Raw genomic sequence first — 20421 nt, 5'->3', positions numbered from 1 at the left:
CAGCCATGATGCTTAAACACTACATGGTCAAAGAATTAAAACAGAAAATAAGATAAACTATAACAACATTACATAGAATTACATTACATAGAATAAGCCAGGTTGGAAGAGACCTTCAAGATCATCGCATTCAACCCATCAACCAATCCAACCCACTTAAACAACTAACCCATGGCACCAAGCACCCCATCAAGTCTCCTCCTGAAAACCTCCAATGACGGCGACTCCACCACCTCTCCAGGCAGCCCATTCCAATGGGCAATCACTCTCTCTGTATAGAACTTCTTCCTAACATCCAGCCTAAACCTCCCCTGGCGCAGCCTGAGACTGTGTCGACATATCAAAACCAAAGACGTCATGCACCTAAGTTCTACCATACTATGACAACTGTGAATTCCTAAGAAGTGGGACCATATTTTCAATCTGTCTCTGAGCAACATAAACTTCATCACTAGCTAAAAATGATCTCATATTTTGCAATATAAAATTGATCTACTGGAATCTTTGTAAACAGGAATTATTGTTTCAATTACAGCAGAGAATGCACTCTGCCAGCTAGGAATCTCCACGTGTATTTCTTCATATCAAACGAGAACCAGCTCATTGTATAGGAGGTACTGGCCTTTTATGACAGAAAACTGTTCTGTTGCCTATCAGACACTTAACACTTTCTAATTATTTTCCTCATCTACATATCTCACCTCATCAGAAGCCTTTACAGGATGTTTCCTTTGTATTTATATTTCCTCAAAAGTCAAATAGGAAATAAATCACATCTTATCCATGTTTTTATTAACCACCTTATTTGACAACTCCTCTCCACACTTCTAATAATTTCAGCTAGACCTCTCGTTCTAACAAACATCCAATTCATTTAATTGCTACCTTAGGCAAGAGCAAGATTCTGAATTTTAATAACTGAGAATCATGCATATTGACTACAATTAAAAGAAATGCAGAAGACCCTGCAAATTCCTTTTATGACATGTGGCACTATTTATACCAAAACCACTGCAATTGCTTCTTCATAGCTTTGCACTTCCATTTTAACAAATTATTTAATAACTGTTGCTGTTCTTGCAAACCTGACAATAAAGCCCACTAATTAAAAAGCATGTAAAGGTGACATTGGAAAATGTTTTCCCCTCCCAAATGTTTATTCCTTTTCAATTGCTAGCTAAAGAATTAAACTGGTCTTGTTTTAAGCTGAAAAGACCCATAGCCTATGGCAGAAAAAGTCATGCATTACCATTCAGCAGGACCCAGAAGCTAATTGTAAAGTTTATCAACACTGAAAACAGAGTTGGCAGCCACTTACTACCACGGAGGAAAGTGAGATTTGTATCCCACTGTATTTTGTTCCACAATTTGCAATGTAACTGTCTCACCTCTGAAGATGGGAGAAAATACTTTTTTTAAAGAGCTCCTTGCACTAAAATAAGAGTCATTTAGGATCTCCCCTAGGGATTCAAGTCTATATATTGAGCATTAGAAGAAGGAAAATAGAGCATAACTGCCAGCTTGAGGAGAGAGATGATGAAGTGTGCTTTGTCTCTAGTGTTTCCCACATTACAGAGTCAATGAAACTCGGTGTGAATCTAAAAACAGCTCTTGCTCAACGGGCTTTATGCAGATAGCCAGCTGATACAGTTGCTCACAGGACTAAGTGTAGGCACTATTAGAATCCACAGATTAATCCTATTTAAGTTCACACTGATTCTGCCTTCTGACCAAGGTATCCTTGTTTCAAGAACCACTTTAATGGTGATGGAGACATTGTTTACTATTTTTATATTGACTATTTAATAGTAAATTAAACATACATACACTTAAACATATGCACAAACCAGCTAATTATAATAGAAGATAAACTCACAGTTTAATACCAGCTCAAACAGTAAAATATTATTTTGTTTAGGAAAAACATAAATATACATAGTCTGTATGGATGATACTTGTGAAAAGCCATCTATAGACACTCCCAGTAACATACAAAGGAGTTCTCTCTGAGCAACACAAGACATTATTCCTATGAACCCAGGGTGGGGAGTAGGGGATGGAATTTGATTGCTCTATCATTTTTTTTTAGTAATAAATTATCTTGTGTGTGCTTGTTTTCAATTTCAGATTCAAAATGTTCCTTCCCTGTTATTCCATTTATTGTCTCACCAATGGACATTTCCTCTGCCTGTATACAGAAACAGTTGAAACTAGTACAAAAACTCTACACTGACAGATTCTTCCTTTAGCTCACTTGCTCATTGATGTTACCATTTTGCACCAATAGTTCAGCACTGAAAACAGAAAGCTAACAGAGTAGACCTTAGTTTTCCTCACGATGTCAGAAACAATGTCTCACACAAATACCACTGGTAATCAGAGTTGAAAATGAATGCTAAGAACTTCCTACCCATAAGACTATGGGAATCTTTACCTTCACCATAAATTCCTTTAACTCTTAGTTGACAGTCATCTCTTATGCAGTCATACCAGAAAGCTCTCACTGACTCAGAGTGCAAGCGTGCCCTTCCAGAGTCCCATTCTCCAATTTGAATACTGCTCAGCTACAGATCAATACATTTCAAGATTGACAACACAGTTATCATTGAAAGCTTGAGGACTTCATCCATTTAGATAGTTGATCAAAAGAGATTTTACCAAATCAGAGAATTCTAAAGAACAGCAATGCTCATGCAAGCTTGTAAACTTCAGCTCTGTTGGTTGGTTGGTTAATACCTTTGAGCTACACAACTCTCTCCTAAAAATTGCCCTCACAGCCTAACAAAACTGCATTGAAACAAACAAACAAACAAAAATCAAACCTTACTACAAAGGTTTACTACAAGAGGAAAGAAATTGTCTCCACATTTTACAATGTTCAACAGGTATTATTTGTAGAGACAACAGCAAATGAAAAAAATAAAAAACCTGCTTTCCAGCCATCCTAAGCATTTGTTCCGTGACATTTCATTCAACTAAACATGTAGCACTTCTCTCCTGAACCCTACTTCATGCCATATTTTCACAATTCACTATCAGTTACAACTGTTTTATTCACTTCTGCTGACACAGGGGACTGTACAGCACAATACATACAAGCTGTTGCCAAGCCCTTTGCCTCAATTTTCCCACGCTCTTAGCCTTTGCTGTTCCCAACAAAGAAAGCTGATTTTTCAATGCTGCCCAAACAATGCAAATATGCAGTGGCTGCTCTAGGGCAAATCTCAGGTCTATTTAGTTAAGGACCATGTCACTGACAGTGGTCAAAAGCAGTTGCCTAGGTACATCTCCAATATTTTAGGAGGGCTCTTGAATACTACACCAATTCCCTGGAACTAGGCAATCTGTAGCTCAGAGACCTAAATATGAAAAGAGAATGGGTGTGTTGGCATATGACAACACACTTTGCTTCAGAAGGGCTCAGAGGAAGAACAGGAGATGGCATATTTCAAAAGGGAGAAATGTGTGCCCTCATCACACACACACATGCCACTTCAATCCACCCAACAGTGTTTCTTGCTCCCGATATTGCCTTTGCCCTCAAAATGTGCTGTTTTCCATATGGAAAGGGTGGCAAAAAAGAAAGTGTTTCCCTTCTTTCCTCATAAAACCTCCTTCTGACTGGAGTTGGCCTCCTGTTCATATTCCACTTGACTAAACCAATCTTTTTCTCCTCCCACACTAGCTCCATCTGCCGCCTGTCTCTCCAGCAGAGCCAGATGCCAGCAAAGCAGACTACTGTGGGAGGAGAAAGTTCTGTCGCTGGAATTTCTTCCCCATACCCTGCAGGGGGCCAGGCTGTGAAGCCTGGAGTTGATACAGAGCGCAACTTCCTCTCTTCCACGCTGCATTCCCCTGCTCATCAGCGGAGGCAGCTGAGGACATGAGCAAAAGAAGGATAAAACTTCAGTATGTGCTCTGCAATGTGCGTTTCTAACATTTATGTAGTAAAAGTCTCACAGTTGTCCTCCAGTTGGGGCATGATACACATCATATAAACGTGTAAGAAGACACAAGTCCTGCCCCAAAGAGCTAACCAAAGAGAATCAGAGCTATATAAATGTGTTAAGGAACAAACAAAACTGACTAAAGCACAGACAACAGATTGTAAAAGAGCAGGCTTTATAATCGGGAGTGATTATAATGATGGAGTAAAAAGGCAATTCCTTCTGTAGAGATACAAGTCAAAGAGAAGCTACGGATGTGTGCTGTTGAGAGGAAAAGTGCATGTGGCAAGGGAAAATGCCTGTAGGCAGGGAAAGACTAGAAAGAAAGAAAACATAGGGAAAGAAAATTTTTATTATGTTTGAGGTGATCTTGCATGAGGCAGAGAGAGAAGTACATGTAAGAACTTTAGACAAAAAGGGAGACAGTCTAGGAATGAAGGAGCATCTGCAGGAGAAATCTTGCCAGAGAGTAGTGAGAATGAGTGTCACTGAGTGAGAACAAGAGCTCAGAACAAGCAAGTGTGCATATGTGTGAGACAGAGGAAAAGACACAGACATCTCTTCTCAGAGAGAAAGAATTGTGAGAACCCAGGATATGAAAGAGACTAGAAACAGAAAGGAATAAGGGTTGTGTATGAGTGCAGCAGAAAGTTTAGAGAGGGGCTGTCAGGATAGAAGAAATTGAAGGAACACGGGGATATAACAGAAAACCAGAACCATGTTGCAGAAGTTGAAAGTACACATATAAATTGAAGAGACACCTAACAAGAAAGATGGAGAAGTTGAGTAGACAGGGAAAGGAAGAGGGAAATAGACATATCACATTGAAATAACCAGATTAAGAAAAAGGACTAAGAGCAGAACAAATTGGGTTGGCAGGAGGGAGAAAAAGGAGGAAAGAATATATGCAAGGATGATAAAGTCAGTAAAGGAACATTAGTTTATAAATAGTACTGTGCAAAAAAAACTCAAATGGGAAAACTGGGAGTGTATAGAAAAGTGACCGGAAATGGATGTCATCTGAATTCTCACTGCCACAGTAAACTCTTAGTGTTTGCCCTACCGAGGCATTCCCACTTTATTTCACTTGGAAAAATTCTAATTCCTGCTTCTCCACACCCTCTAACTTTTGTGCTGTAGTTGCACCTTTATGCCGTTTGTTTCACTATTTCTAGTGGCAGCTCTTTTTGTTCTGATTAAATGAGGGAAAGACCGTATTGTGACAAATACTCTACCAGAAAGAAACGTGCCAAAAATCGCAAGTTTCCTTCCTCCTGTCCCTATAACGTTGTTTCATTCATTCCTCAAATGGAAGGCAGGGCAAACTCAGCAATACAGCGGCATCTTAAATCCAGGATATGCAGAGAGCCTTCCACGAGCTGCGTGCATATTCCACGCCCAGGGTTTCCCCCGTGCCCGGACTGAGGGTCTCCCGTCTGGCGTGGGCGCGGGCAGCGGGCGGCCCGGGCTGCTCCAGCGTTCAGCATCGCGCTTTGTGCTGCCGCGGATAGCGGAGCTCCAACCGAAACGCATCCATCAAGCGGAGAAACTCGGGGAGGGAAGCTAGCTACCGGCTGCCGAGAGAAAGCCAAGGCAGACTTATGCCCTGGCTGCTGGAAGACATGGCTGGCTGGCTATTTCATTTGCTCTGATTTCGGGAATATTTAAAAAAAAAAAAAAAATAGAAAGAAAAGGAGGGGGGAAAGGGAAGCACACAGGCTCGCACAGGCATACGGCTGATCTTACCTCCACATTGAAATACTGCTCCGCTTTGCACACTGTAGCACATAAAATCCAAAGGAACGTTTGCAAGAAAAACACCCTGGACTGAGACACGAAATCCAACCGGCTTCCAGTGCTGAATGCGAGTACGACCATAGTGAACTGTGCTTCAGTGGATGGAAGATCTCTCGCTTTCTCTCTCTTTGCCTTAAACAAATACACAAACAAACCAATCCCCCCCTCCCGTGTCGGTGAAGAGCCCGTAGCGCAGGTTCACCCACAGCAGGGGAGGAGGAGGAGCAGACACTTCACAGCACAGGCGGCGGCAGCGGCAGGGTCAACTCTCGCTCATCCTCACCACCAGTCCCGTGTTGAGGGAATGTGGCGTCCGAGTGCAGCCGCAGCCTGCACAACTCCTCTCTGCCCAGCAGCAGCAATCGCTACCCGTGTCCTCCCTCCTCCTCCTCCTCCTTCCCCTCCTCCTCCTCTCTCTCCTCCTCTCCTTCTCCTCCTCCCCTTGCCTCCACCCCCTCCGCCTCCTCCTGGGGAAGGCGCTCGGCTCGGCTCGGCTCGGCTCGGCTCGGCTCGGCTCGGCTCGGCTCGGCTCGGCTCGGCTCGGCTCGGCTCGGCTCGGCTCGGCTCGGCTCGGCTCGGCTCGGCTCGGCTCGGCTCGGCTCGGCTCGGCTCGGCTCGGCTCGGCTCGGCTCGGCTCGGCTCGGCTCGGCTCGGCTCGGCTCGGCTCGCTGTCTTGCCTTGCCTTGCCTTGCCTTGCTTTGCTTTGCTTTGCCTTGCCTTGCCTTGCCCCCCGCCGCTCCCCTCCACTCCAGAATGTTCAGCCGAGATCTACATAAGCTCCGCCCCGTAGGCGTCTTCCCAGCAACGAGCTGAGGCACCGGCCCGGACGCGCCACCGCCCCACGGCCGCGATCTGCTGGCAGTCCGCTGCCGCCCAGAGCGGCTCGTGGAGGGGGGCAGCCCGGGAGGAGCGTTGGGCCGTTCTTGAGCCCCACGTACCGAAACAGCCGCACAAGCACCGGGAGGGCCGCCTTCTCTTCACGGAGAAGAGCCCGGAGCGGCGTGAACGCCACGCGTTTTTCCCCGCTCCCGCGGGCCGGCGCTTTGGTCGGGGCAGTGCGTGCGCCCGGTGGATACCACGCGCACTCACCGCTCGGTCCGGGCCGCCCTGAGCGCCCGGGAGCGGGGCATAAGGCCAGCGGGGTTGGGGGGTGGACAGTCCTTCCGTGAACCGCTGCCTAGCGCCGGCTGCAGGAGCAGCCGCAGGGTAAATGGCCAGTCAGCTCCCAGCGGGTGTCCCTCAGCCTCGGTGTCCCCCTGCCGCCACCAAGGGGCCGGGGGAGCGCAGCTCTTCCTAGCCCCGGTGTGGTCAGGTTTAGCGGAGCGAGCCTATGCGCGTAGCCGTGCTGCCGTAAAACCTCTTGGCCCGGAGCCCGGTGGGGGAGTAGCACCTAGTGCAAGCGGCAAACTGAAGTGCTTGGACGGTGGCTAAGGCGGAGAAATGGAGCTTCCCGGAAACGCAGCCCGTGATGGGGAAGGTTGATCGCATAGTCACGGTGTCCGGGGCGATTTATCTTTTCCGTGGCTCGGCACAAAACCCAGAGTCACTGCTGACCAAGTTCACGGTCACTGATGGTGTGGTTAACAGGGATATGAACGACCCAGAGGAAAAAATGGGTATTGGGTTCACTGAAAATCTATTTTAATGCATCCAAAGAGCGTATGTTTAAGGGGAAACTGTGAAATACCTGCAGCAAAGACAAACTTTATGCTGGATAGTGAAATGCTCAAAATGCTTTGTGATTATGGCAGGTGAACTACTCACACACTGATTCTATAGTTAATGGGACATTGAATGCAGCGCTTTGGTACATTACCCAGTCGAAGTAAGATGAGATGATCCACAACTTTCGTGAGATAACACAGGGCAATAATGTATCTTGGGGGGGGGGAAGGCAAGCTTATAAAAAAGGCAATTTAAAAAATCCGAATAATCCGAATTTGAATTTTTACCTTGTTTTTACTTGTTTGGCTATCCAAAAAAAGATGCAAAAATACTTGATTGTGATATGGCACCACCTGGAAGTAAAAGGCTGTACCTGACAGATAAATCTTACTCAGATAGTTGAAGTTAGTAGGCAGAATTAAAACACGTGCAGATTATGTGCATAACATTTTGAGAACACCTAGTAGCAGGACATAGGGATGTAGTATGTTCTCCATAATTTGATATTTTAAGATTAAGACAGTTACCTCTGAAGAAGTCATGTTCTGCCTAATAAAAACTAGTTGTATTTAAGCACTATTTCACATGCGATAGGACACTTTGATGTTAACTCTTTGATCTTGGAGGCATTTTCTGCTCTTCATATTTTTACTGATGTGAATGATGAAATGTAAAGCTAGCAGCAAGCTAGAAGGACCCATGGGCACTTTGGTGGAAGTCAAAATGAGCTTAACAAATTAAAGAAACATCTTGGAACCATCAGGAGGAAACATAACACAAATGTCAATTACATTTTGGAAGGAAAATCAGAAAGTAAAATCAAAAGGATGCTGGTAAAACAGCAGCACTTCAGAGAAGAATCTGGGGGCTGTAATGGACTATAAAGAAAGTATGAGTCAGCAAGGTGCTACCAGTAAAGAAAAAGACCAGACAGCCTCATTATGGAGTATTTTAATGGGTGTACATTACATCCAACAGGAAAAAATATTTTTCTGCTAGGGGTTGATGAAGCCAACTGTGTTTGGTGTTAAACTAAGAACAGTTAACAAAATACTGAAACACGTCAAAAGTAACATGTAAAAGTTGAAAGAACACTATTTAGTCTGAAAAGACTGAGGGCAAATACCTCTTTATAAACAGAGATTGGTGTTGGTGTGAAAAGGACAGTAGAGGTAGAACTTTCTCAGTTTGGGGTGAAGGAAAACATGAAATCAACTAAGTTATTCAGAAACTTCAGACTCAGTGTTACACAAAACTTTCTAAAATGTGATAGTAGTAGCAAGATGCCTAGTGGGAGTGTGGAATCTTTTCCATACAGAGATTTGACAGGCAAGAATATCATAGCAACACAGTCTCCATTCTGAGGGCAGTGCATTGTATTATGAGACCTAGTAAACCTCTTTCCTTCTAGTATATCAGTAATTCCTTTCCTTTTATTACTCTCTGAATTAAGGACTGTAACTGATGTTAAGGAAACACCAGCTCACTGAGTTTATACTGTCCCTTTTGATTTCCTTCTCCTAGGGGACCTCCTTCTTGTTTGTGCTCTCAGCAAGCACTAGCTCTGTTTTTGCTGGCATATTTCATAGAATCTGCTACTAGTGTAGTACCTGGAAATAGAAATGGAAATAAAGTTACTGTAACTGGATTTTCAACCATCTGCCCTGTCAGGACTGCTGTGGCTGTTTACTGTGAAAAGCATAGGGTCGTAAATACAGCTACCTCCTTCCTTTGCACTGTGTCCCTTAGAAGAACAAAGAAGAAAAGCAATGGATGAATAGAATGGTAGAGAATGAAAGCACCTGAGTATTTGTAACCATGTTTGAGGAAGAGAAAGGCAGACCACACAGATAAAGAAAGAGACTGGTAAGGAAAGAGAGTAGCAGTGCGTGAACATCTGTGCCGGGGGAAGAGACAAGACGTATGAAGGACAGAGAAGATCTTTGGAGTGAAAAATACCATTCAGGGATGCTTGTATGAGGGGATAAATACTGGCAATGATGGTCAAGGTCTTTGAGTATTTACGAGTGAGCTGTGGGAAGGAATATCCAGCAGTAGGGTCAGAATCCTGTGAGACATGTAAGAAGATAAAAAGAAAGTAATTTTTAAATCCCTATAGAGTGCTGTTTGTAGATGTGTTTGATTGGGATTAGGAGATAGGTTTTAAAAGTGTAAGGAATTAAAGAAGTAGAATAATGCAAGTGGAAAGAAATGAGAGCTATGAGTTGTTATTTAAGCTGTATATACTGGTTTGCAGATTTTTATCATTTTCAAATAACAGTATGATTTGTCTGGTTTTGCCTGTGGCAGTTACCATCAGTAATTAATAATCAGTGTGCAGGTTTGTATGGAAGCAAAATTGAAAAACTGGTATTCCCATTTATTTCTAAAACTATTAGTCTTTTTAAAAAGGCAAGAAGAGATCTGTCTCCTGTGCTTCCAAGCAGGACATTTATCAGCTGGATTTCTTTGACTATGTGGAGTATATTTAATATAGATGACTATAGTCACAGGATTATAGTTTCATAGTTTCATTCAGGGTTGGAAGGGACCACAAGGATCATCTAGTTCCAACCCCCCTGCCATGGGCAGGGACACCCCACACTAGATCAGGCTGCCCAGAGCCTCATCTAGCCTGCTCTTAAACACCCCCAGGGACGGGGCCTCGACCACCTCCCTGGACAACCCATTCCAGGGTCTCACCACTCTCATGGTGAAGAACCTCCTCCTCACATCTAGCCTGAATCTCCCCACCTCCAGCTTCATTCCATTCCCCCTAGTCCTATCACTACCTGGATGGAAGCTTCATTCCATTCCCCCTAGTCCTATCACTAGCTGGATGGATGATTACCAGAAGCAGATGTAGACATCATTATACATTTCCATTCCCAGCTTTGAACACAGGGCAAAAATCTTCCACTGTAGTCTGTATCAATTCTGAATAGAAATTAATATGACAAGTAAAACCCACCAAATATTACACGTTGTTCTTTCTGCATTTTGTGTTGCTTAGCTGCTGATTGTACCGGTTGGAACTTTTAAAGAGAAGAGAGCTTCACTGCAAGTATGGTAAACTGTAAAGATTGAGGTTAGATGTGTCAGGCTGAATTCTGTTTGACTGTTTAAAAGGTCTACAGGACATGAGGGCAGCAAACAAGTTTAAGGGTGTGGGAAGTAATATTGCATTGAATATGTATTCCTGCCAAAATCATACTCATACTGCCTGTGTTCAGGTACCTATGGTTATTTACTCAAGATTCACTGCAAGCTTAAGGCTCTCTGCTTAGAAAGTAGAAATGACTTAGACTGCCAGTGCTGTGTTGGCTTACAGCTCCACCAATGGCTTTATAAAGAACCTATGTAAAGATAAATGACATTGTAAAACCTCACACATAGGATCACAAGGAAAATTTCTAGAGCGGTAAAAGTCAGTAATATTTCAGGGCATTTTGGTTCATGTTTGGCTGCAGGTTTTCACAGAGACCCAGTGAAGCCAGAGAGGAAGGAAGTCTGAAAGCATAAATCACTATTTTTTTTAAATGAAGTTATACATTGAATTTCTAATTCATAGACTCATAATATCATAGAATAATTTAGGTCCAGTGAGATCTCTCTAAATTGTCAGGTCCAACTGCACAAACCAGAGGCAACTCAGGTTCAGTTACTCTAGTGCTTGTTCAAGGATCAAAGTAATCTAACCTAAGCATCATTTCCTAGTCTGCAATATGATTTCTCTGTCTCAGGGAGCTATTTTGAGGATAAAATCTCTTCTGTGAGGTCTTTGTGAGGCCTTTAGTTATTTTGATCTTGGTGGTGACAACAGCAATTTCAGCAAGTGGAGCTGAAGGCAGAAGTGGCCAAAAGAAAATATAATTCTGTAGCTGAAGACTGAGAAATATATTTTAAAGAGATAGATGAAACTGTGAAAGAGAAATGGCTTCTGGAAGAAAAACATCGAGAAGTACACAATAATAAAAAATCTCTTATTTGATAATAGCATTTTCTTAACACATCTAGGAACGTGAGTTAATACTGGGTTAGTGAAGAATAGATAAAAAAAGTGCACTGAAGCAGTCAAATTCTTCCTTATTTTCTCTATGACAATTTTCATGCTGCCGTTTTCTCTCCTTCTCCTGATGCATTCTGTCGTGCTGCTTTCTGATTTTTGGCTCAGTCTGCAGAGCAAGAAAGGCCCATTCAATCATCAAGTTCACCAGCAATTTCCCAACATGTAGACCTCAAACTAAAGTCTTTTTTTACAGCCAAAGGTCAGCTCAGCTGACATTTTATCTGTGCTGGTGATCATTCACTGAATTTACAGTAGTTCCAGACTGCCAATATGGTGATTTTTCCACAGAAATTGATTTGATATTGTCTATTTTCAGCTTCCAACACACTAAGTACATATTTTTTTCTCATATGTGTATGGCACAAATGAACTTTGGAAGTGTTACCTGGGGAAAGGTAAGTCTTGGCAGCTGGAGTTCAGGAAAAATAGTGTTACATTTGGCTCTTGAAGAGTAAACCTAAGAATGGAATTTCATAGAAGGTTTGGATGCATCTGGCAAAATGAGTACCAGCAAAACAGACCAAAATGGTAATGTTTAAATATCATTGGTGAGTTTCAGAGTTAATTACCAGTGTCATTAATGAAATCACTACATCTCTTAGAGCTATAGATATGCAGACCCAAGAAAAATATATGTTGGACATATACATTCAATGATATGTTCATCTTTGCATTATAATTTATTATTTGTTTTTGCATGAATTAAAGTTTAGGTTCTAAAAAGCATTTCTGCAGTTTTGTGTAGCCCAAGAATTGAAGTTACTCCACTCAAAAGCATTGGACACATGACTCCTTAAGATCATTTTAGTTTATACCATTCATATATGCAATTTTTGGATCAAGAAGAGCTGCAAGAAGAGTTTAGAGAAGAAAAACTGCACACTGCTTCTAAAGAGAGAGCAGTGTTAACACTAGAAAATGTGTTTTAGAAGGACATACTTGAAAATATATCTGAAGAGACCAGTCTGCAAGAAACAGAAGGGTTCACTCAAGGTTAAGCATATATATTATTCCATTCTGCAATACAGATACACTCAAAGAGAGATACCTATCTCGTTCAAATGAGAGAGCTAAAAACCACACACAGAGGCTTCAGTTTCTCTGTGTCTGTACTTGAACTATAGCCTGTTTGTTTCCTCCTTTTACTGACAAACTTTACTTCTGTGTTAGGGTTGTCTTAGCATCCTTTTGCTATCATCAGTTATTTTTTTGCCATTTGGGAAATAGTGATCAGATCAAAGTGGACAGTAAAATAGTGTACATTTTCATGAGATAAATGCTAAGGTTCCATTTCCAATTTCAACTTGCTAACACGAATTGTCAATAGTCTGAAAACTGAAAAGAAAAGTTCTTAATATGCAGAGTTTAGAAACCCAACTCCTTAACAGTATACTATCATGTTAATTTTCCGTAGCCTAGATTAAATTACCAGAAGAGGTTGAAAAAAAATATTGACAAAGTTCAGTTTTCAATAGTTTTGTGTCCAAGTGGAAAGGTGATGCATGTCTACCCCAACTGACCCACTGAGGGAACAGCTTCTCTCAAGGGCTATGACATATCTTCATTAATGGTTTAAACAACAAAAAAAATCAAGGTTGCAGGTACAAAATTTACAAATGACACAGCATTTATGGAGCTTGCAAGTATTCCAGGAATCAGTCTGTGTCAAAGATCCTCAATGTGATTCAATTTAATGGTAACAAACACAAGTACCAGGCTTGGAGAATAAAAAAGGAGGAGTAACAGTGGAAGAAAGACTACAGGAAAGTGTAGAATGTGCCTTTCTCTATAAAGTTAAAAGTCATTCTGGGAATGGTTCCTGGAAAATTAACAACTCTGAGTGAGATTTTTGTCATCCTTGGTTTTGGCAATGCGTCAGCTAGAAGGCTAGCTTTGGGCATCATTCTCAAAGAGAAAGCAAACAGAAAGGAGCAAGTGATCAGATGCTTAAAAGCAAATGAGAAAAGCTTTTGTCTTGGTCTGAAAATTGGATTTATACAGCCTAGAAGGGAAGACAGTGCAGAGGACATGGCAATGGTATGAAGCAATGCGTCCCTCCATCACTGTGGGATAAATTTGACTTATGTCCTGGTTTCAGCTGGTATACAGTTGATTTACACAAGAAGCTGGGAAGGGGCACATTCAGGATAAGAACTCACCAAGGGGATACCATACTCAGTATATATCTGGGAGTGCAATCTGGTGGGAATGAGGGATCACAGCTCAGGACATGGCTAAGCATTGAGTTCCAGGTTGTGAGCAAATGCATTGTGCATCACTCACTTTATACATTTGTTGTTTATCATTATTATTACTACTTTTTTTCTTTGTGTTGTTTTGTTAGACTCTCCTTACCTCAGCTAATGAGTTTTTTTACCTCTTTCTTCCCATTCTCCTCCTCATCCCACAAGGAGGTGGGGGTGATGGCAGGAGTCAGCAAGTATCTGCATGGTGCTTAGATGCTGCCTGGGCTTAAACCATGATTATTTAAACCCAAGATATTTAGTTTAAGTACTTTTTCTATTTGCTGTAATAATATGTAAATATTGGAAGAGGTTACTTATGAAGGCCATGAAAGCTTTAAAAATAAGAATGTCTCAATTTATTTGTGGCACAACACAGAGTATTCTGACCAACTGACCTCTGCACTGAATTATCTTTTTAATAAGTTATAGGTAAACAATGTAATTAACAGTAAATCCCAGCATGTTTATATTTTCTCTGGATTTAAATATGCATAGAAGCTTTTTTTTCCACAGGAAAACATATTAATTATGCTTGAGATAGAATATAGGACAGAGAAATATTTGCATTTCTCCAGTTACATTACGTTAATTTCATTTATTTATCAAAAAAGATTTTGTTGTTGTTGTTTTGTTTGGTTTTTAGCAGGAAAGATCCTCACACAATGGAAAGTTTTGTGGGCTTTTGTGGAACACATTAGAGTGCTGACTAATGGGACTGATCATTGAAATACTAGTAGTCTCTCCATTTTTTGCTGACAGGTGATGTATTTTTCCTTAGCTCTTGGAACTAAAAGCTTTTCATTTAATGATTAAAAATATACTTCTTTGGAATGGTATGAGCTTGTCATTCTGAGAACATGATGACAATAATGTGATCATGATGCAATTACAGCATGCACAGCCTTGGGAAGTGACATCATTTTCAGAAACCCAAAGTTTCTCATAATAGTGACCATTACAGTCACTAACCTTGTCTTTGCAGTTGGGAAATGGGTAAAATTTGTCTGGACCCTATGCTGCTGCCAGAAATTAAACTGTAGCCATCTTTTAAGGCATCTTGTTGCCTTTTTCAAAGCACAAACTTGAGGATCCTGTGCTTATTTTCTGGATCATTTTCCTTATATTGGTAGAGGGTTTAGCACCATACTTGGTAGAGTTAATGGTTGGACTCAACAATCTTACAGGCCTTTTCCACCTGGAACAATTCTGTGATTGTGAAAAAGTAGGAGCCCTGGTGAGACCCCACCTGGAGTACTGTGTCCAGTTCTGGAGCCCCTATTACAAGAGGGATGTGGAGGTGCTGGAACGTGTCCAGAGAAGGGCCACAAGGATGATCAGAGGGCTGGAGCACCTCTCCTATGAGGACAGACTGAAGGAGTTGGGGCTGTTGAGTCTGCAGAAGAGAAGGCTCCGAGGTGACCTCATTGTGGCCTTCCAGTATCTGAAGGGGGCCTACAGGAAGGCTGGGGAGGGACATCTGAGGATATCAGGTAGTGATAGGACTAGGGGGAATGGAATGAAGCTGGAGGTGGGGAGATTCAGGCTGGATGTGAGGAGGAAGTTCTTCAGCATGAAAATGGTGAGACCCTGGAATGGGTTGTCCAGGGAGGTGGTCGAGGCCCCATCCCTGGGGGTGTTTAAGAGCAGGCTGGATGAGGCTCTGGGCAGCCTGATCTAGTGTGGGGTGTCCCTGCCCATGGCAGGGGGGTTGGAACTAGATGATCCTTGTGGTCCCTTCCAACCCTGAATGAAACTATGAAACTATGAAACTATAAGTGTTTCTGGTACATGAACATAGAGAGTCTCCAGCCCTCTTTTGGTTTGGATGGTTTTGGTAGAGCTGTTATAGATAGTGTGGCATGGAAACACAAAATGTGACACTGTTTCTGTTTAGAACAACAGTACATGCAAGGGCTTGACCTTGTGTTGAGTAACCTTCTCTTTATGCAATTTTCATTGTAGTAAGCTAGTGAGCATAGAGAATTATTTCTGTAAATAGTAATTTGATTTTTTTTTAATGACTTTGGCATTGTATTTGTTGGTTGTGTTTGTCTATGAATATTCTAGTGAACTAGAATTAAAGTGCAGGTTTGTACTCATTTGGTTAGTTAGCTATTTTGAAGAAATAGTTCGTTTTAAAGGAAATTATAGTTTCATAGTTTGTATAGGGAAGATGAGTTTTGTACCTGTAAATAAAACAAGTCATGGCAATTCAAATACGTAACTATTGGAAACTTCAAAAGCTGCAGAAGCAAACAAACAAAAGTCCTGGAAACCAGATCTCCCCTTTTAAAATGTGTGAAGACGCAAATGCCATTCTTTTATACCACTTCTCCTTTGAGCTGTTACTTGGAATTAAGCTGAAGCAGCTCATGTGGCCTACAGTCAAAGTCTTTTACTTATAACTTCATTGGAGTGAGAAGGAAGATTTCTTTTTCTTTTTTTTTTTTTTTTTTTTTGCCACCTTTCTGTTCTGTTCTCTTCTTATCACATTCATTTTACTCAAAGAATTTGTAGTTGTGCCCACTTCATCACAGTATCACAGTATCCCTAAGGTTGGAAGAGACCTCAAACATCATCGAGTCCAACCTGTCACCACAGACCTCATGACTAGACCATGGCACCAAGTGCCACGTCCAATCCCCTCTTGAACACCTCCAGGGATGGTGACTCCACCACCTCCCTGGGCAGCACATTCCAATGACAAATAACTCTTGGTGAAGAACTTTCTCCTCACCTCGAGTCTAAACTTCCCCTTGTGCAGCTTGAGACTCTGTCTCCTTGTTCTGGTACTAGTTGTGTGGGAGAAGAGACCAACCCTTTCCTGGCTACAACCACCTTTCAGGTAGTTATAGAGAGCAATGAGGTCACCCCTGAGCCTCCTTTTCTCCTGGCTAAACAATGCCAGCTCCCTCAGCCTCTCCTCATCGGGCTTGTGCTCAAGGCCTCTCACCAGGCTCGTTGCCCTTCTCTGGACACGTTCAAGTGTCTCAATGTCCTTCTTAAACTGAGGGGCCCAGAACTGGACACAGTACTCAAGGTGTGGCCTAACCAATGCAGAGTACAGGGGCACAATGACTGCCCTGCTCCTGCTGGCCACACTATTCCTACTGCAGGCCAGGATGCCGTTGGCCTTCTTGTCCACCTGGGCACACTGCTGGTTCATGTTTAGGTGGCTATCAATCATAGTGGGGAACAGCTTTTTAATGAGCACATGAAGGGCAAGAATCTTTGGGTCTCCTTTCCATTTACACAGTCATCTCAGGAATCCCATCCTAAAATCATGTTTACCATTTCACCAAGTTGGTGAAAATAAATTCACTCTCCGATTTTTGCAGCATAAAGATTAAAGAGATGTAACTAGCTCTGATTATCCTGTATCTGTCATATGTGGGCCACCAAGACTTATGATGAAGATAAATGAGCAATTAATGACTTTAAAATGTAAATTCATATGGAGTCTATTGAATTATATAATTAGCTGTGAATCAGAGCAATTTGAATATTTGGCTTTCTTTACTGTCAGGTACATCCGATAATTTGCAGTATGCATGTGAGACTCCTGAAGACTATAATAGAATTCTCTAGGAAGAGTTTTCTTCTAATAGTAGTTTCACATTTTAAAGTTTTTCCATCTGTACCAACTCGGCATTGCATTCCTAGAAGTAGGTCATGGGTAAGCCTAAGTCTGCCCTTCATGCTACTCCTTCTTGTGCTTGTAGAAGTCATGAGGTCTCTGGTGACGGGTTGGACTTGATGATCTTTGAGGTCTCTTCCAATCTTGGTGATTCTGTGATTCTGTGACCTATAGAGCCCAAATTGTCTGTAAGAAAGTAGAGAGGAAGGAAAGCAAAAGAATAAAGTGGGGGGAAGTATTGTAAGACGGAGTAGCAAAGAGGTAGAACATGAGCTTACAGTTTCTGATACATTCTTGAAGATTACCAGACTTGTCAGGCATTGCTATCTTTCACCATTTCCTATTAATGCCTCTGCCTGTTCCCCCATTCTTTAAAAGACATTTCCCCTTTTGTGGTGAATGTAAGAAGCAATCTCTTCCCTGTTCAGTCTGGCAGGTTGTGTTTGTGACGTGCATCTTAAGGCCACTTTCACATTGCCCCATAATAAGGAAAGAGCAGAACAGAAAAAAATACAAAAACAACAAGACACAAAGAGTGATTTAAAAAAACTATGAGTCAAGCTGAATAGGTGAACATCCTTTTCAGATGTGGGTAAGAGATTGATGATGTGTGGTAAAGATGAGATATCAGGCACAGAGGAGAAAGCAGCAAAAACGATACCATCTGAGAACATCACGACTGGAAAAATGGAACAAAGGAACAATGAAGTAAGATGAGCTCAGTAATTAATTATTTACTTGTTACTGTTTGACTGCATTGGGAGGAAACATCTTCAGTCTGGGAATATGTTGGGGCAGGGGCAAAATTTCTAGGAAGTACAGAAAACATGTTTTGACTCCTCATAAGAAAATTGCTGAGGTTTTGGATCTACTGAAATTCAAAGAGAGGTCTGTCATATGTTTATAACCCAGGGCTGTGAGTTCACATGGTGTAATGAATATTTGCCTTTATTCTTTGCTGTATTTCAAAGTTTATCTCCTGTGCCTCTTTTTTAAAGAGAAACTTCTGTGACAGCTACCTGCTCGGTACATCTTTGTATTCCTCAAACTATCTATTATATACTAGCTATGGCCTTGAGTTTATAAGGACTTTTCAAGAGGCAGGGGGAAGATCAAGACTGGAAGTATAAAAAGATATAGAAAGGGTAACACCAGGGAGGGGAATGTGTTGCCTGAGTGTTAAAAGAATAAATGAAGTATAGCAAACTTGTGTTTGCCCAGCAAGATGTAGCAAACTACCACTGCATTACTTGACGCATCCTAATACAAATGATTTTGTTTCTTATGCTCAAAACAAGTTAAAACCAATGGAATACATTAAAGTAAACACTTGCTGTGAGATCATAGACTCATAGAATAGTTTAAGTTGGAAGGGACCTTAAAGAACATCCAGTTCCAAACCCCCTGCCATAGGCAGGGACACCTTCCACTAGACCAGGTTGCTCAAGGTCCCATCCAACTTGTCCTTGAACACTACCAGAGAGGGTGCATCCACAGCTTCCCTGGGCAACCTGTTCCAGTATCTCACCACCCTCTCTGTAAAGAATTTCTTTCTAATCTCCAGTCTAAATCATCCCTCCTCAAGCTTCAGTCCATTCCCCCTTGTTCTATCACTACAAGCCCTTGTAAAAAGTCCCTCCCCAGCTTTCTTGTAGGCCCCCTTCAGGTACAGGAACAGATGTAGAAGATAGATGTATGAAGATAGATGTACATATTTCTTCTAAGATAATTTAAATATCAGGTGAATTAGTATAAAATCACAGATCTAATGGGAAGTGCCCTTGATAAACTTTCAGGTAAAGTTGGCTATCTCAAGATCTCAAAACTAGCCCTAGATTCTTACTCACAATTTGGATTCTGTCACTCTTATTCATAGAGTCAGTGCTATAATTTCAGGGAATGTTATGAAATCCTTAAGAAAGTAAGACCAAGTCAAACAATTAAAATGGTGAATATGGGGAATCTGCCTTATTTTTTGATATAATGTAGTGCTGGATCACAGTTAATTATGACCAACTAAAGGCTTGATCACCTTCAACAACTGCATATAGTATTTTGCCATTGTTCTGATCCAGGAGCAGTACAGAGTTGGAGTTGTGTTCATGGCTGGTGCACATCTCACCACTCACCTTTCTCACTCTTAGAAGCCATATATATGATGCCTTATATAAGTGCAGTGATAGCTATGTTGGGGAGCACTTGAACTCATTGATTTTTCACTATAGCAGAGGCAAAGCATCCTCTTGCCAGATTCTGTTTCCTTACATTCTTCTCTAAGGATGTATAAGATATACAGTATGTGTCTACGCTTTCACCACCAGGTTAATGTTGTGTACTTCCTTCAGCCCAAGGTTAACTCCCAAGTAGGTACCAAATAGACCAAGGATGATTTATATTTGCCTAATTTTAGATTTCAGCTGTGAAAGCCTCTTCTTTCACAGTCTGTTTTACTTCCCTTGGGAATCCTGATGTGTTTTTTACCTAAATCAACAGTTGCTGTGAGAGTATAGTTGACAAATTATACAATCTGAAACCAAATTTTAAACTGTAGATACAACATAATACTTAAATGCCATTGTTAAAAGTGTTTAAAAATCTCTGAAAGGTGTTTCCAAGTGAAAGGTGCTTTTTATGAATGTATTAGGCCTGTGTGTGAAGCAGCATAATAAAACCAGATTATTCCAAATAACACAAGAAATATGGTGTAGAAAATTAATCTCTAATTCTTTGAGTGATGAAGTCCTGTCTGTCCTTAAAACTCAGAAACATTAGATATGATTAATAAAAAAAATCAAGAAAATACATAATTTACTGATACTGGATGCAAATTTGTTAGGGGAGAAATTCTTATTTTATTCTCCTGTTTGTCAGGAAGCAGCAATAGTCCAAGTAGTCCATTGAAGAGGGTGAGCCAAGCCACTGGAAACAGTTACAGCATGGGCAGGAAGGCACAGGCCCACTGCCTCGGGGCATGGTGGTGAAAGGAATAGGATCTATGAGCAGTCCAAGGTGACATAATGAGTCAAGTCTGGGCTGAGCCCAGGGATCCCCCTCAGTATT

General features: G+C 41.6%; 1 protein-coding gene across 1 annotated transcript in view; it reads right to left on the bottom strand.

The window, feature by feature from the left end:
- The window catches only part of MMP16 (matrix metallopeptidase 16), a 180302-nt gene extending 174184 nt beyond the window's left edge, over window positions 1-6118 (bottom strand). The window contains exons 1-2 of the mRNA XM_068158513.1: window positions 6028-6118; window positions 5694-5876 (exon numbers count right to left, since the gene is read on the bottom strand). Of these exons, the coding sequence (XP_068014614.1) occupies window positions 5694-5825 (132 nt within the window). The 5' untranslated portion in view covers window positions 5826-5876; window positions 6028-6118. The remainder of the gene's footprint in view (window positions 1-5693; window positions 5877-6027) is intronic.
- Window positions 6119-20421: the final 14303 nt, after the last annotated feature.

Source organism: Melanerpes formicivorus, unplaced genomic scaffold (genome assembly GCF_026170545.1).
Source record: "Melanerpes formicivorus ecotype bairdi unplaced genomic scaffold, bMelFor1.0.p_v2 SCAF_40, whole genome shotgun sequence".
In the NCBI taxonomy this organism is placed as follows: domain Eukaryota; kingdom Metazoa; phylum Chordata; class Aves; order Piciformes; family Picidae; genus Melanerpes; species Melanerpes formicivorus.
The sequence above is the reverse complement of the archived record's forward strand: the minus strand, read 5'-3'. Positions and strand labels throughout refer to the sequence as shown.